The sequence below is a fragment of the Thamnophis sirtalis genome, unplaced genomic scaffold (assembly GCF_051295495.1).
Source record: "Thamnophis sirtalis isolate CommonGarterSnake01/CBP01778 unplaced genomic scaffold, rThaSir2_p1.2 scaffold_5, whole genome shotgun sequence".
Taxonomy (NCBI): domain Eukaryota; kingdom Metazoa; phylum Chordata; class Lepidosauria; order Squamata; family Natricidae; genus Thamnophis; species Thamnophis sirtalis.
This window is the reverse complement of record NW_028261385.1, coordinates 102503732-102518070: the sequence shown is the minus strand read 5'-3', so window position 1 is coordinate 102518070 and position 14339 is coordinate 102503732. Positions and strand designations below refer to the sequence as shown.

The 14339-nt window shown below is 40.3% G+C and overlaps 1 protein-coding gene across 2 annotated transcripts in view; it reads left to right on the top strand.

The window, feature by feature from the left end:
- Positions 1-14339, top strand: part of LOC106545793 (stimulated by retinoic acid gene 6 protein-like) — a 59010-nt gene that overhangs the window by 22840 nt on the left and 21831 nt on the right. The window contains exons 5-7 of one of the 2 annotated variants that reach the window (XM_087716328.1): positions 2132-2252; positions 5767-5812; positions 7994-8119. In XM_087716328.1, the coding sequence (XP_087572454.1) occupies positions 2132-2252; positions 5767-5812; positions 7994-8119 (293 nt within the window). The remainder of the gene's footprint in view (positions 1-2131; positions 2253-5766; positions 5813-7993; positions 8120-14339) is intronic. The other variant, XM_087716329.1, reaches the window with a different exon arrangement.

The following is a 14339-nucleotide window of genomic DNA, read 5'->3' as shown; positions in this document are numbered from 1 at the left end:
CAAGATTTACCTCAGTCTCCGGGCAAAAGGGCTCTGTTAATACCCAGTTGTGAGTACTCCCACGCCACCTTTGAGATATGCAGTTCAGGTAAGAACAACTGAAAATCTGCAACACCTAACTTTGTTTCTGCTGGCACAACATTTGATCAATGTAATTCTCATCAATCAGTTTTCCAAAAGGAAAAAAAAAGTTTTTGCTCTTTGCAAATCTCCCCAAAACACCTGTTTTTTGCAGAAACAGGCCTGTTTCTTTTTAAAAAAGGCATAAATAGCCGGGGAGGAGGGGGCTTGCAGAGTGCTCCTTCAAAACAAGCAAAAAATGGCCCATTTTCCACGAAAACAGGCCTGTTTTTTGTCAAAAAAATTGCATGCCTACCCTTATGGAGGCTTATAGAGTGCTGCTGGGGGCTGGAGGGGGGAGATGGCCCATTTTTTGCTCATTTCTGCCCTCCCCAGCCCCCAGGAGCTCTCTGAAAGCCTCCGTAAGGGGATGCACAGCCATTTTGGTGAAGGGGGCAGGGCTTCGGGAGGCAAAAAATGCTGTATTCGATGTATAAGATGCACCCAGATTTTCAGCCTCTTTTTTGAGGAAAAATGTGTGTCTTATTGAAGAGACAGCGCCCGCAAGGATTGCGGGGGTCCCTTCAACCAGCGGTCCACTTTGCGATCCAATTCCTTAGACGGTTCCCCAATAAGACACAAAGGCTACTGTCTGGGCAAAGTGGCAAATTCTCTGTTCCTTCAGAGTGCCTTTTATTAGAGGAAAGCTAATTACATCGTCATCAGAAGGGAATGTATCAAAGGACATATATAATCAACAAATGGCACAAATAAACTAACAAAAGAGTTCACAGTATTCTACAAATCACATCCTGGCAAAAGGGAGGGCAGGAAGGGGAACAAAAGATTTACAGCTGAATGGCATTGAAAAGGAGATAGAGAGTTGTAAATCACAGCAGGGAGTAACAGGTTTTTGTTACATGAGGCTTGCAAAGTAAATTAGGTCAGAAAGATGTCTTTGGTGCAATGTTTCTCATTCCTGTGATAACAGATAAACACCCGGAATGAATCTTATCTGAAATTCCTTCAGGACTGTTTCTTTGATATGGCTATGGCAAATTTCCACTAGGATTCTTAATTCAGATAGCTTTTATTCTATCCTTTGATCCTAGCTAATTTACCTAGCCTGTTATGGACAGCCCTGGCTCCTACATCTTATACTCCAAAAAATATGGTAGTTTATACCTGCAACACTAAAATTATTTGTACCTTAAAGCTCATATCCAGTTGAAACCATATAACTAAGATAGCCATTTTAGATAGCCTGTGATGCAGATTTCTATGTCATATTTTTCAAGTTGTTGACTGTGCCAGACATGATACTCATTGAAAAAAGCGGGAATTACTGGAGAACATTATCTGGTTAAAAACATTTACTTATCATTTAAGGTTGTTCTTTGTTAAGTGGATCTGGTCTGATTAATAGTCAGCTTCAGTTCAAAATGGAAATATCACTCTGTCAAAAATGGAATGGTGATGATTGCTCTAGAGAAGTTCTCTTGAGACTGAGATTAGAGAATGCGAAGTAAAGGTGATGGATATTAGCTACAGAACGCCAAATGCTACAGATCTCCTCCCCCTAGAGAAGTTTACACAAATCATCAACCTGTATACTTAAGACCAGCCCAATTTATATCTCCATATGAACTTTATGACTATAACTTAACACTCTCCTCATACTGCTCATGATGAGATTTAGGAATATTCCTTAAGTGGCTTATTCTTCAGGCACTGGAGCCTTGAAACCACAGTGTATGATTTTTATGTTATCAGTGTTACAAAAATGTCTACTTTTACCTCATAAGCCCATTAACAAAATTCTCCTAGCGCACTGAGATTTCTTTTATTTGAAATATTTATTTTCTGACAAAAATACATAAGTTTCTCTAAATGATGCAAAAATGATTTTGTAGTCTATAACATTCAGCAACGTTTAAAGAGCTAATATTGTTGTTAACTCCATTGCCTTGTTGTTTCATATTGGTTGGTCAGTGCCTGTTATAAAAAAGTTTCTCAGTTATTCACTGCTCAACAATAGAATAAAGATATATTTATGTCTTTTCTTCTGCAGTATTTTGGATCCTCCTCATGGCTCTTGAAGTGGGCATCTCGTCATACCCTTTATTTGTCTGTCTTTTAACAAAATATAAAGTTGTAGGAACAGTCTTGGGATTTCTTTACACAGCAGCTTGGTAAGCAGAATTTTAATAAGACTCATGAATGAGAGTGAGTGGGGATCAATTCTTGATATACTTTACTTTATTGTCATTGTACGCATATACACAATATACACATACAACAAAATTCACATAACATCCAGAGACCAAGCCCAACACACATAATAATCTCCAAACACCCCCCCCCCCCAAATTATCTGCCTCTAAACCACCCAAGCATCCACACAACAGACCAAGTAGTGCTGTCCAATAGCTCACTGATGGTGGCCCTTGAGTTCATTGTTGAGTGCAATTATAGCTGTGGGATAAAAGCTATTCAGAAGACATTTGTTAATTAATAGTTTTAATTGTTCTGTATCTTCTGCCAGAAGGTAACAGTCTAAAAAGAAAAATTACAATAAAGTGATATTATTTTTTCATACTAAAAATATTATCTAGAATTTCATACTAAAATATTATCTAGAAATAATAGATAATTTTCAGGCGAGTAGAACTGTGAACATTCTTCCAGATCATAACTTCCAGAAATAATCCCAATAAACTTTGAAGCAGAGATATTAAAGCATAGGTTAGCTTTTTAAAAAATCCAATAACTAAATTTCTAAATTTTACAAATTAGAGGGGGAAGGAAACCTTGAAATAAACAATTCTGAATCTCAGAATTTGATGTGAGCTTCAGAGTTGTTCTCAGTTTATAGTCGTTACAGATCTAAATATGCATAAGCTTTTTTTTATCTCAGCAAAATAACTGGAATAGATGGAACAACTATGCTGCTTTCTTGTTTGCTACAAAGGTAAAATCCTTAATGATTTATTTTAGAGACTTCCAGATCTACATTTTACTTTCCCTGCCCTGAAACCTGAGAATCACAGTGCCCCATTTTGGAGAATCAGGAAAGGGCAAACAGCTTTCAGGTTATGAACTAAACATTCATGGTGGGGGATGATGTAAGATAACCCTTTAAAGGGTCTAAGTTTTCTGATAGTCACACCTACCATTTTCTTTCTCTTTGCTCTTGAAGATAAGGAATCACCACATATTTAATCAACTTAAATTTGAGAAGCAAAGTCATCAGCACTTAATTTTTATAATAGTTACAATATGTACTTAACAATAAGACATGAAAAGGTATGGGGAATAAAAGCACTGGGCTAGAAAAAAGGAACCCGTAAGTTCTAGTCTTCCTTAGGCGTGGAGCCATTAGGGTAATTTTGGGCAAGTGACACTAGTTCAGTGCTACAGCATTATAGTAAATCACTTCCAAAAATATTGCTAAGAAAAGTTCATGGAATTGTCCACATAGTTGCCAGAAGGGAGGGAGAGAGATGGAGTGTGTGTGTGTACGGAAGGAAGGAAGGAAGGGAAGAAGGAAGGGAAGGGAGGGAGGGAAGGAAGGAAAGAAGGGAAGAAGGAAGGGAGGGAAGGAAGGAAAGAAGGAAGGAAGGAAGGAAGGAAGGAAGGAAGCAAGGAAGGAATAGATCCTCTAGATGTGGTCAAGTGAATAGCTTGCTGCTACGGTACTTAGAAGTCCTGCTATTAAATAGAATGAAGGCAATTGGGGCATTGTGGATGACAAAGCCAATAGTCGAATGACATCTTAAATACAATTCATAAAATATATGGGCTAGTCCTATATGGTTAGGTTCTCCTCAAACTCATTTTCTTCTGGCTTGGCTGTGATATAGATCTGTGGTGTGTTTTTTTCCTATTTATGGAACTCTTTATCTTCCCCCATGTCCTGCAGTCGGAATTTAGAACTCTGTAGTCAATTTCTCAATCTTTGAGTCTTTTGTTTGAATTTTCCTGCATATGTATTGTAAGGTCCTCGACTTGTGACTGGTCTTAAGTAATCGATTTACGACAGGCCGCAAGTCCTTGACCTATGACTGACAGCTCAGCAACCAAATCGCACCTATTGGCTAAGACGCGCCAGGCTGGAAGCAGGCTTTTATTCTTGTTCTATTGGCTGCTGTGCTTTACAGTTCTTGTATAAATAGCTGTCAAGCAGAGCAGGGTGCTGAATTGTTTTGTAGTTACCTTGATCATTGTTCCGTTGCAATAAAGGCTGTTCCTTTTACCTCAGCTAGTCTGTTGCCTTTCTGTCTGTCCAGACTTCTATATGTATTCTAAGCACTTTCCAATCTCTGGGTTCAAGCAAGTCTTTATTATTACTCTGTTTTTGATACACAAGCATGTAGTCACACTTTCTACATCTTCAACTATAGTTGCAGCTATTAGAAGACCTGACTGTAAAATTATGCTACCATATCACTATCACAATATTCAAGTATGCAGGAAGAATGACATCTTGGTAATCAAGACACTTAGTAGCTACCTGCCTAGTACTTCATTTGTTTTGCAAAAGGGTCAGAGAAGTACACATAGCACATATTGAAGTGTGTGTGTGTGTGAGAGAGAGAGAGAGAGAGGGAGGGAGGGAGGGAGGGGAGAGAGAATTTTGCACATCACTAAGAGTTATTAAAGCAAGGAGTCATACACTCCTGATTTGGACTCCCATGTTATTTATCTAGAGAGACTACCAGTTGGCTCATAGTATCCCTGATGTCAGAGGACTTTAACAGTTGGGATGAGTAGTGAAAATGGTGTTGTGTGGAAGTGCCCCAAATCTATGTTTATAGGTGCAAATCTGCATGGCATGAATTTACACATTCTCCTCCGAGGTGGGTTCCCGCTGCCGCTACTGCTGGTTTGCTCAGCAATGGGCTGCGGGAATGCGCGCTATGCGCACATGTGCAGTACTATAAAAATTGCTTCTGCGCATGTGCAGAAGCAAAAAAAAAAGATGGTGCTGCTATAGGTGCTGCCGATAGAGCCAATAGAACCAGTTCGGGGGCGTGGCAGGCCGAGTAGGCAGTACCTACTACCTACTTGGCCAAACTGGTCTGAACCGGTAGGAACCCACCTCTGATTCTCCTATGTTTATAACAAATATATACTGCCACTAAGAAAATCAAGATAGTTGCAGTGATCATATCCAAAGCATATTAATTATAACACAAATATCCAGATATTAGTAAATGATTTAGCAAATTGAATAGAATGTATTAAGGAAAATGTTTTCTGAGAACATGGGAAAATCAATGCAATAAACTATTAGCTCTTTCAGCATCTCCCTATTTTCTAAATTGCTGTAAAGATAGCAAGGTCTAATGGGGGTGGGGATTAAGAGATGAAAGTTATATTGGAAGCATCCGCTAAGGAAGTCTTTAATGTAAGAACTTTACTATTGCCAATGAAGATCTGCATTCATGAAAGAATATCCTTTTCCAAACAGAACACTTCAATTGTATTAGAAGTTAATTCCTGAAATTTTCCAGTCAGATTTCACCAATAATATAAAAATTAAAGAAACGGTGGGAAAGTGATGAATGATTCTGATGTTAGATCTGATTTGAATTCAGTTCGTCAGAAATTTGGCTTAACAAGTAGTATAAATATGTATGTATGTAAGTATTCTATAGCTTCTACTGCCAATTTAGGAAACTAATAACTCCATATATTTTACAGGACAGTTGTTATGATCTTAGACATTATAGAGTGCCCTGAGTATGATGTAAGTATATATTTTTGACAATTATTACTGTTTTAGTATGGTGAAATTCCTTTTTTTACTACCGGTTCTGTGGGTGTGGCTTGGTGGACGTGGCAGGGGAAGGATACTGCAAAATCCCCATTACCTCCCCACTCCCGGGGGAAGGATTTTGCAACATTCTCATTCCCACCGCACAACAGGTGAAGGATATTGTAAAAAAGAGATATTTGCTGGTTCTCCGGTCTATGCAAAATTTCCGTTCTCCAGAACCTGTCAGAACCTGCTGAACTTCACCCCTAAATTGCAGATTCACTTGAGGTGTACAGTGCATTAATCTAATGAAAGTTTAACTAGTCTGGTTAGCTGCTGGAAGAAAATTCCATGTGAGCTTTGAGCACCATGCACAAAAAATGTAAGTTAAGGTTACCCCTATAGAAAATCTATTGTGCTTTCTGTGCATGAGGAGCAAGTGACCAAACAAAAAGTACATGGATTCAGTATACTTAGGGAGGCAATAACATTGACAAAGTGGTAGAAAGTCATGAAATCTATCCCTGCAGGTGAGTTTTTGACAGGATTCAGCAAATGAATGAGATCATAAATTCTGACTGAATTCCTGATACCAAACAACCATTAATCAAATCCTCAGTGGCTAATAGTGAAGAACTTTGGATCTACATGAGTTGGATTACAACTTCCAACATCTATGTACCAGTAGTATGTCTTCTCTTACGTTGGCTGAAAGAAATGGGAGTTTTTAATCTAACCCTGGATTCAAGATTTGACAAAGCTGCTCCATATCCTTCCAGCATGTAAACCATAGCTGAGTTTACATAAAGACAGATCATTGGTCCATCTGCTTCCTATTATCTATGCTGACTGGCAGGATCTTTCCCATTAGACTATAACCATGATGGTGAACCTATGGCACGCATGCCAGAGGTGGCACATAGACCCCTCTCTGTGGGCACACGTACCATCACCAGCTGGTCTTCTGGTTTCCAGCACACACATGCATGCCGGCCAGCTTGTCTTCACAGGCACCTGAGCACCAAAAAATGCCCCCCCAAACAGCCTGAAAATGGCCCCAAAACAGCCTGAAAAATGTCCTATTTCTTGGCCATTTTCTTGGCCATTTTCTGGGCCAAAAACTGCCTGAAAATGGCCTGAAAACAGCCCCAAAAGTGCCCAAAACCAGGCATGTGCTCTGGCCAGTTGGTCTTCGGGTTTCCGGTGCTCTGGCATGCACATGCACTCTACATGGGGCTGCCCTTGAAGAGCATCCGGCGACTTCAGCTAGTCCAGAATGCGGCCGCGCGAGTGATTGTGGGCGCACCGCGGTTCGCCCACATAACACCTATCCTCCGCGAGCTGCGCTGTCTACCTGTTGATCTCCGGGTGCGCTTCAAGGTGCTACTTACCACCCATAAAGCCCTCCATGGTAGTGGATCTGAGTACTTGAGAGACCGCCTCCTGCCAATTACCTCCCTACGACCTATTAGATCACACAGATTAGGCCTCCTCCGAGTTCCATCCGCCAGTCAGTGTCGACTGGCAACTACGCGGAGGAGAGCCTTTTCAGTAGTAGCTCCGACCCTTTGGAACGATCTCCCCGTGGAGATTCGCACCCTCACCACCGTCCAGACCTTCCACACAGCCCTCAAGGCCTGGCTATCCCGTCAGGCCTGGGGATAAAGATTCTAATCCGTCCCCACCCGAATGATGAATGAATGTTGTGTTCTATTTTTACTTATGTATTGTCTCATGTCTTGTCTTGTATTCCCCTCCCCACAAATTGTAAGCCGCCCTGAGTCCCCTCAGGGAAAAGGGCGGCCTATAAATAATAAACAAATCAAATCAAAATCAAATCAAAGACCAGCTGGCCAGCACTCATGCATGTACCAGAAACCCAAAGACCACTGGTCAGCTTGTGCACCGGCCAGCTGGTCTGTACATGCACGCCCATTCCGGTTTGGGCACTTGATGCCAAAAAGGTTCGCCATCACTGGTCTATAAGATTAGAATAAATTAGGCCTTTGTCACTTAATTGTGTCCTAAAGACCCAAGATTTCTGATATGAACTCATGATAAGCTTCAGCATTCACAATTAATTTACTGCATAAATTAAGTCAAATTTATACAGGGAAGGAAGAAGAGTGGATCATCTGCAACTTAGTTGATAATTCTGCTTTCCATGTATAGGTTGTGGGAAAACACCCTGGCATAATTGTGATGTGGCCATCCGTGCTGTTCCTGTTCCTTCTGCTAGGATGTTTTATTTTTAATTTTGTGAAAGCAGTGAGAAATTCATCTGTAAAGGAGCAAAATGTGAGTATTTACGTCAGCACTGATATCCTCTTTTAATAACTTCATTTAGTTTATTTGATTGTACTCCAATGAGATAAAAGTTCTTTAAACTTTGGTATTCAAACAATTGAATACCAAAGACAAAACTTGAAAAAGAATAGCAAAATAAGCAGAATATTAAATATTAAATCACTGATTTAAGAAATAAGAACATGTCTGGCAACCATATGCCTTTCCTACACACCAGTGACGTGCGGTGACGGTTACCGTTGGTGAGGCAAGACTGCAGCAGCGGCGAGAAGCAACGTCCCCGGCACTGTGTCTGACAGGCGTCTCGCATTTATGGCGGACATAAACGTGAGACACCTGTCGGACACAGTGGTGGGGGTGTTGCTTCTCGCCGCCGTCGCGCTCCACCGCCTTGCCCCCCCGCCTTCTCCGATGAACAATCCTGCTGCCCCGGCCTGCAGCCAGCCCACCCACCCCTCGCCCCACCTGCTCCCTGCCTGGACTCACCGCTCTCCTCCTCCTCCTCGTCCCCGCTCGGTGCTGGGCTGGCTGCAGGCCGGGCCATCAGGATTGTTTGTCGGAGGAGGCGGGGGAGGGGCAAGGCGGTGGAACGTGACGGCGGCGAGAAGCATCTCAGATGGAGCCGGGACACCCGGAAGGCAAGCCGGCACTTCAGCATGCCTTTAAGTGCCGGCTTGCCTTCCGGGTGTCCTGGCTCCATCTGAGATGCTTCTTGCCGCCGTCGCGTTCCACCGCCTTGCCCCCCCGCCTCTTCATACGAACAATCCTGCTGCCCCAGCCTGCAGTCAGCCCACGCACCCCCGCCCGACCTGCTCCCTGCCTCGACTCACCGCTCTCCTCCTCCTCCTCCCCGCTCGATGCTGGGCTTTAAAGGGGTCTCCCCTCCCCAGCCAGCCAGCCCACCTAGCCAATTCCTCCCCCCACCACCACTGTGTCCAACAGGCCAGGTGTCTCACGTTTATGGCGGACATAAATGCGAGATGCCTGGCCTGTTGAAACACAGCGGCGAGAACGTCCCTGCCGCTTCCGTGCTTCGCCGCCTCGCCCCCCTGCCTCCTCCGACCCCACCGCTGTGAAGAAAGAAAAAAAAACGCACACACAAACCTCACAATAAAAAATTCATTTTTTTATTAAATTACAAATTAAATTACAATAAATTTGAATCCCCCCCTCCCTCCGTCCGATCCACCTTTTCCAGCTGTGGAAACTCTCTCAACTCTCCTCTTGTCCGCCCAACGTAAGTGTGATCAACGTAAGCATGCTCTTAAGGCATGATTCGCTGCTCCCCGATCAGGAGGCGGGAGAATCACTGCCTCTTTTGGGTATGTTTTTAACTCCTCCTTAACTTTTAAAAGGCGAACAATTCCTTAGGCAAAAGAGGCCCCGAGTTCTCTGGCCTCCTCCCATAGTTAACACTGAGAGCAGACACCAAGCCACTGTGACTTTGAATCTGGTAGCAACTACCCTGGCTTTAATTATTTTTAAAAAATTATTTAAAATTCTTCCTTTCCCTCAGGAGACTGGTGAGGCCCCGCCTCCCCTGCCTCTAGTGACTGCACGTCCCCGCTACACACTATTTTAACCATTTAAAAGCAGTTAAAATTGTTGTTTCTACAACACTTTGAAAATGGAGATTATGCTACATCTGCCACATGTTTGGCTATTGGCTAGTTTCATTGTTTTTAATAAACGTTATTATGGCTTTATTTAGGCTTTATTAACTGTCTAGAGGAGTAGTGGTTAATTACCTGTTGTAAAGTTACCAATTTAACTAAAGTTAAAGTAATACAAATTTCTCCTGCCTAAAATCAGTATTTTAAGGATAAAAATGGTCAAATTTGGTCGACAACTTCCACATTTTGGAAGATTTAATAGCTGACTTTCATAATCAGGTATCATCATGTCTTCTAAGATTTGATCATACTCCCCAATTCTTGACAGTTTCCCCAGCCTTATAGATCAGTGTTTCTTATGCTGACTGGAAAATTCTGGGAGTTGAAGTTCACATCAGAGATGGTATTCAGCAAGTTCTGACCAGTTCTGGAGAACTGGCAGCGGAAATTTTGAAAACCGGTAAATGCCACCTCTGACTGGCCCCGCTCCCATCTATTCTCTTCTTCCCAAGTCCCAGCTGATCAGGAGCAAATGGGGATTTTGCAGTAATCTTCCCCTGGGGTCTGGTGGGAATGGAGATTTTACAGTATCCTTCCCCTGCCATGCCCACCAAGCCATGCCTGCCAAGACATGCCATACCCACCAAGCCACACCCACAGAACCAGCAGTAAAAAAAATTGAATCCCACACTGGTTCACATATCTTAATGTTGCCAAGCTTGGGAAACACTGCTGCAGACAATATAACCTACCCTAAGGAAAATTGGTGAGTCTATCTTGATTATATCTGATGGTTTTAAGATTTGCAAACCAATAAACCATTGTTTATTATAAAAGGTGAATCATAAAAATGACCCTGAAATTAATAAGCCTTTTAATATATCAAACAGCCAATTTGGCCTAGTGATTAAAGTGCCAGGCTAGAAACTAAGAGACTGTGAGTTCATGATTTGCTTTAGGCATGAAAGCTGGTTGGGGGTCTCTGAGCCAGTCACTTTATCTCAGCCCACCCTGCTCACAATGTTGTTGTAGGGAAAATAGGATGAGGAAGGAGTATTAGGCATGTTCACCACCTTAAGTTTTCATAAAAATAATAAAGGCAGGATATAAATAAATAAAAATAAAACTTTTCAATATTATAAGCTATTAATAGATATAGCAAGTAAGTATCAACATTAATCTCAGCGGAATAATTGGAGCATGGTGGCTCAAATGGTTGGGACACTGGGCAGGTTAGCAAGCCTGCATTTAAGACTTGAGTGCTGCTGTGGGCAGGGCTGAGCTGTTGTCCTTCACTCCAGCTCCTACTGGGGTCATGAAAAGAGTCCTGAACTGGGTGTCCCCAGGACAGTGGGATGTCATTGGCTAATCCTTTCAACCCAGAAGTGCCTTTTGCACATGAGTGCAAAAGTTGAATAGTTTAGAAGAAAACATTGAAGTGCTTACGATTAAGTCTTGAAAGAATGTGTTTCAGTAACAAGTAGGTGCAAAGTTTTGCCATTGTGTGGTTGAAATATAAAATAATCTCAATCTTATAATAAATCATTACATTGATTATCTCTAAACAATAATAGCTCTATGCTTTTCTATCCTATGCTTACATTGCAAACATCATTGTAAGTATGCAAATGATAGGAATAAAGAAATATCTAGAATAATCAAGGGAATAATGCTTGTGTTAACCCATATTTTATATTTATATACTTATATAGTTATATTTTATAACAAGCATCAATAATAGCCTTGCGGCTAACTTAATCTATATCAAGCATGGGAAATAAGGAGTCCAGACAGTTAAATGAATTTATAAGCTTATTACAAGCTTAAGCTCTCTATAAGAATCTGAACTATTAACAAACCAAATTGGTGGTAGATAAATGTGCTATCCTGCTCTCTCACTCGCACACACGTAACTATGGTTTAGTGGGTTTATTAATATTCCCCCACAACTTCTTTCACCAAAAACCCAGAACTGTTCAAATTAAGTTCAGCCACAAGGAGACCAACGCTAGTCCACAGAACAATGCCAATTAGTCCACAATGTGCTTGAACGTTTCCCAACCAAAATAAACACAACATGCAAAATTAAATCCACAATACAAGAGGGTTCACAGTCCAGAGTTCACAAGACACAATCCAAGTCAAGGCACGTTGTCAATTCAAAGCAAGGCAAGAATCACAACGACTAGTAAATACATAACTAGGAAATGAACATGTTGTGCCCTGCATGACCCTCTCTCTGCTGTGCTAAATAGCCATTTTCTGGTGTAGTCTTTCAAGAAGGGCGAGGCTTTCTCATCACGAGTAATCTGGCTGACCTCCTCCGCTCCTGCCTTTTCTCTGCCCTATGTATTCTTGGATCAGGTGCACCAGGCAGTTCCTCTTCCTCATCAATGATTGGCTCCAGCTGCATATTTTCTCCACCAGAAGCCTCTGAGCTGTCCTGCTGAAAATGTGTTTGTTTCAAACCTCTCTCAGATGGCTGCTTGGAACTATTTACCAGTTCCCCTCTGGACATGCCTTTAACTGCTGACATCTGAAGAGCTAACTAGGGAAGCATCCGGGGAAGTCATTGCTTATAAGAGTCAATGGAGTTTAGGGTGAGGTAGACTTAAATCTCTCGTGGATATGAAGGGATTCAAGACCAATGATGCATTTGATGCTTCTTCCCTTGGGCACAGCCTGGTCATCTCCTACAATAAGTACACATTTTGCACTCAACAGTGTTCCCTGTTCATCTAATTGTAATAATCTTTTCCTGTGAAATTAATCCTTTTCTTTTGAGAGACCTTTTATCTAATTCTCCAGGCAACAAAGATTAATTAATTCCAGCTACTCTGAAATTGTTCCAGATTATAACACTGGTCTTGTATTGTTTTTTGTTTTTTTTTTGCATTGCCAACATTTTCTTTTTTCTTAAATTTTTATTTATTTATTTTCAATTTAAAAAAATATAAACATTCCATCTTTCCATAAGCAATTTGTCATCTGGGTACAAATATTTCTGTGCAGCATTCTTCCATATGTTATAATACATCGAACATTTAAAACATTGTAAAGCTCTACATTTACTTCTTAATATATCTTCTAATAAAAATACAATAGTAACATTAAACATAGTCATTTTCATAATACTAGTACTAACAATTGTCATTTTATTCTTATTAAAATTTTTTTTTTAATTTTGTTACTTAAACAACACATGCCCACACCAGTGGGAAAAGAAAAAACCAAAACACAGAGAAGACAAAAAGAACAAAAAACAAGGCAGGGAAAAAAAGGAAAAACAAAAGAAGAAAAAAGAGAGAAAAAAAACAGGTATATATTATAAAAAAGTATATCAGCTGGTTACAACATGTTTTGGTGCATCTCTTCCATTAATTCATATTAATTCAAATATCTTAACTCAAATGTTTACCATATTGACAACATTATACCTCCACTTTTAGTTGACTGCAGTTATTTAAACATCCTTCATCCTTAACTATGCCAAAGATTTAATCCATAACCACATGCTAGCATTTCATTTACTTGTTTGTAAAATCCTCTATTAACATCAAATCCTCATATCCTGTTTTAGCTGAACATCCATAATATTTAATACCAAAAATTCCATCTTCCATGCATATAGTTTATTATCATTCTCCCTTCTTTATGTAATTATATCGTATATCGTAACATTTTCCCCATATTAGTTAACATTTAGCTGTATATAGTTTTATTTTATTTTTTAATAGTGATAATTATTGTGATTAATAACCTTTGTATATGGTCCAAAAATATTTCCAACCTTCCCTTCTCATATCCAATTATTATTTATCATATCAACTCCACATTATATACATTACTATCAATATCAATTATTATTCAGCTATGTCTATTACAAATAAGAGTAATTAGGTTTAGCTAATTTTGAATTGTATTCTTCCATCTATCAGCCTGTGTCTCTTCAATAACAAAACCTCCTTAATCCTATTGCCATTCATGGAACAAGTTCACCAAACGTCTTTATAAGCAAGTCCAAACAGGAATATCTTCGCACCTTTTTGCTTAAGATGCTTCTGATATAATATCGTTGTCCTACGCTTGTTGCACTTTTCAGCTTGTCTTTAATTCTCAGTGGTGGTATCAGAAATTCTGCAAATGATGTTTCATAAAGTATAAATTCTTTAATGCTTCTCATTCCTCCTGCGCTCTGTCTTTTGAAATAAATCTTCTGTATGGCTGCCCCCCTTTCAAACGTTGCATCTCTTTCTCCCTCCGAAGTAAACCAGATGCCCGGCGTGTCAGCAAGTTGAGAAACTTCATTTCTGACATTCTTCATTTGTATTTCAGGAACATTCAAACATTCAACGTTCTCACTTTTTTCTTCATATTTTGATGTTAAAAACAACAAATAGTCCAGCTTTTTTTCAAATCTATCATACGTGTCAGACAACTTTTGAAACATGGAGAAAATCATTTGAAATGAATCATTTGAAACATGCATAGACACCATGTTTATGACGCAGCTAATATTTCTTCCTTTAGAGGCTTTAAGGTACTTGCAAGTAAAAACAAGCTGGGAGCTGTGCAATCTGATTTGATCTGATCTTAGA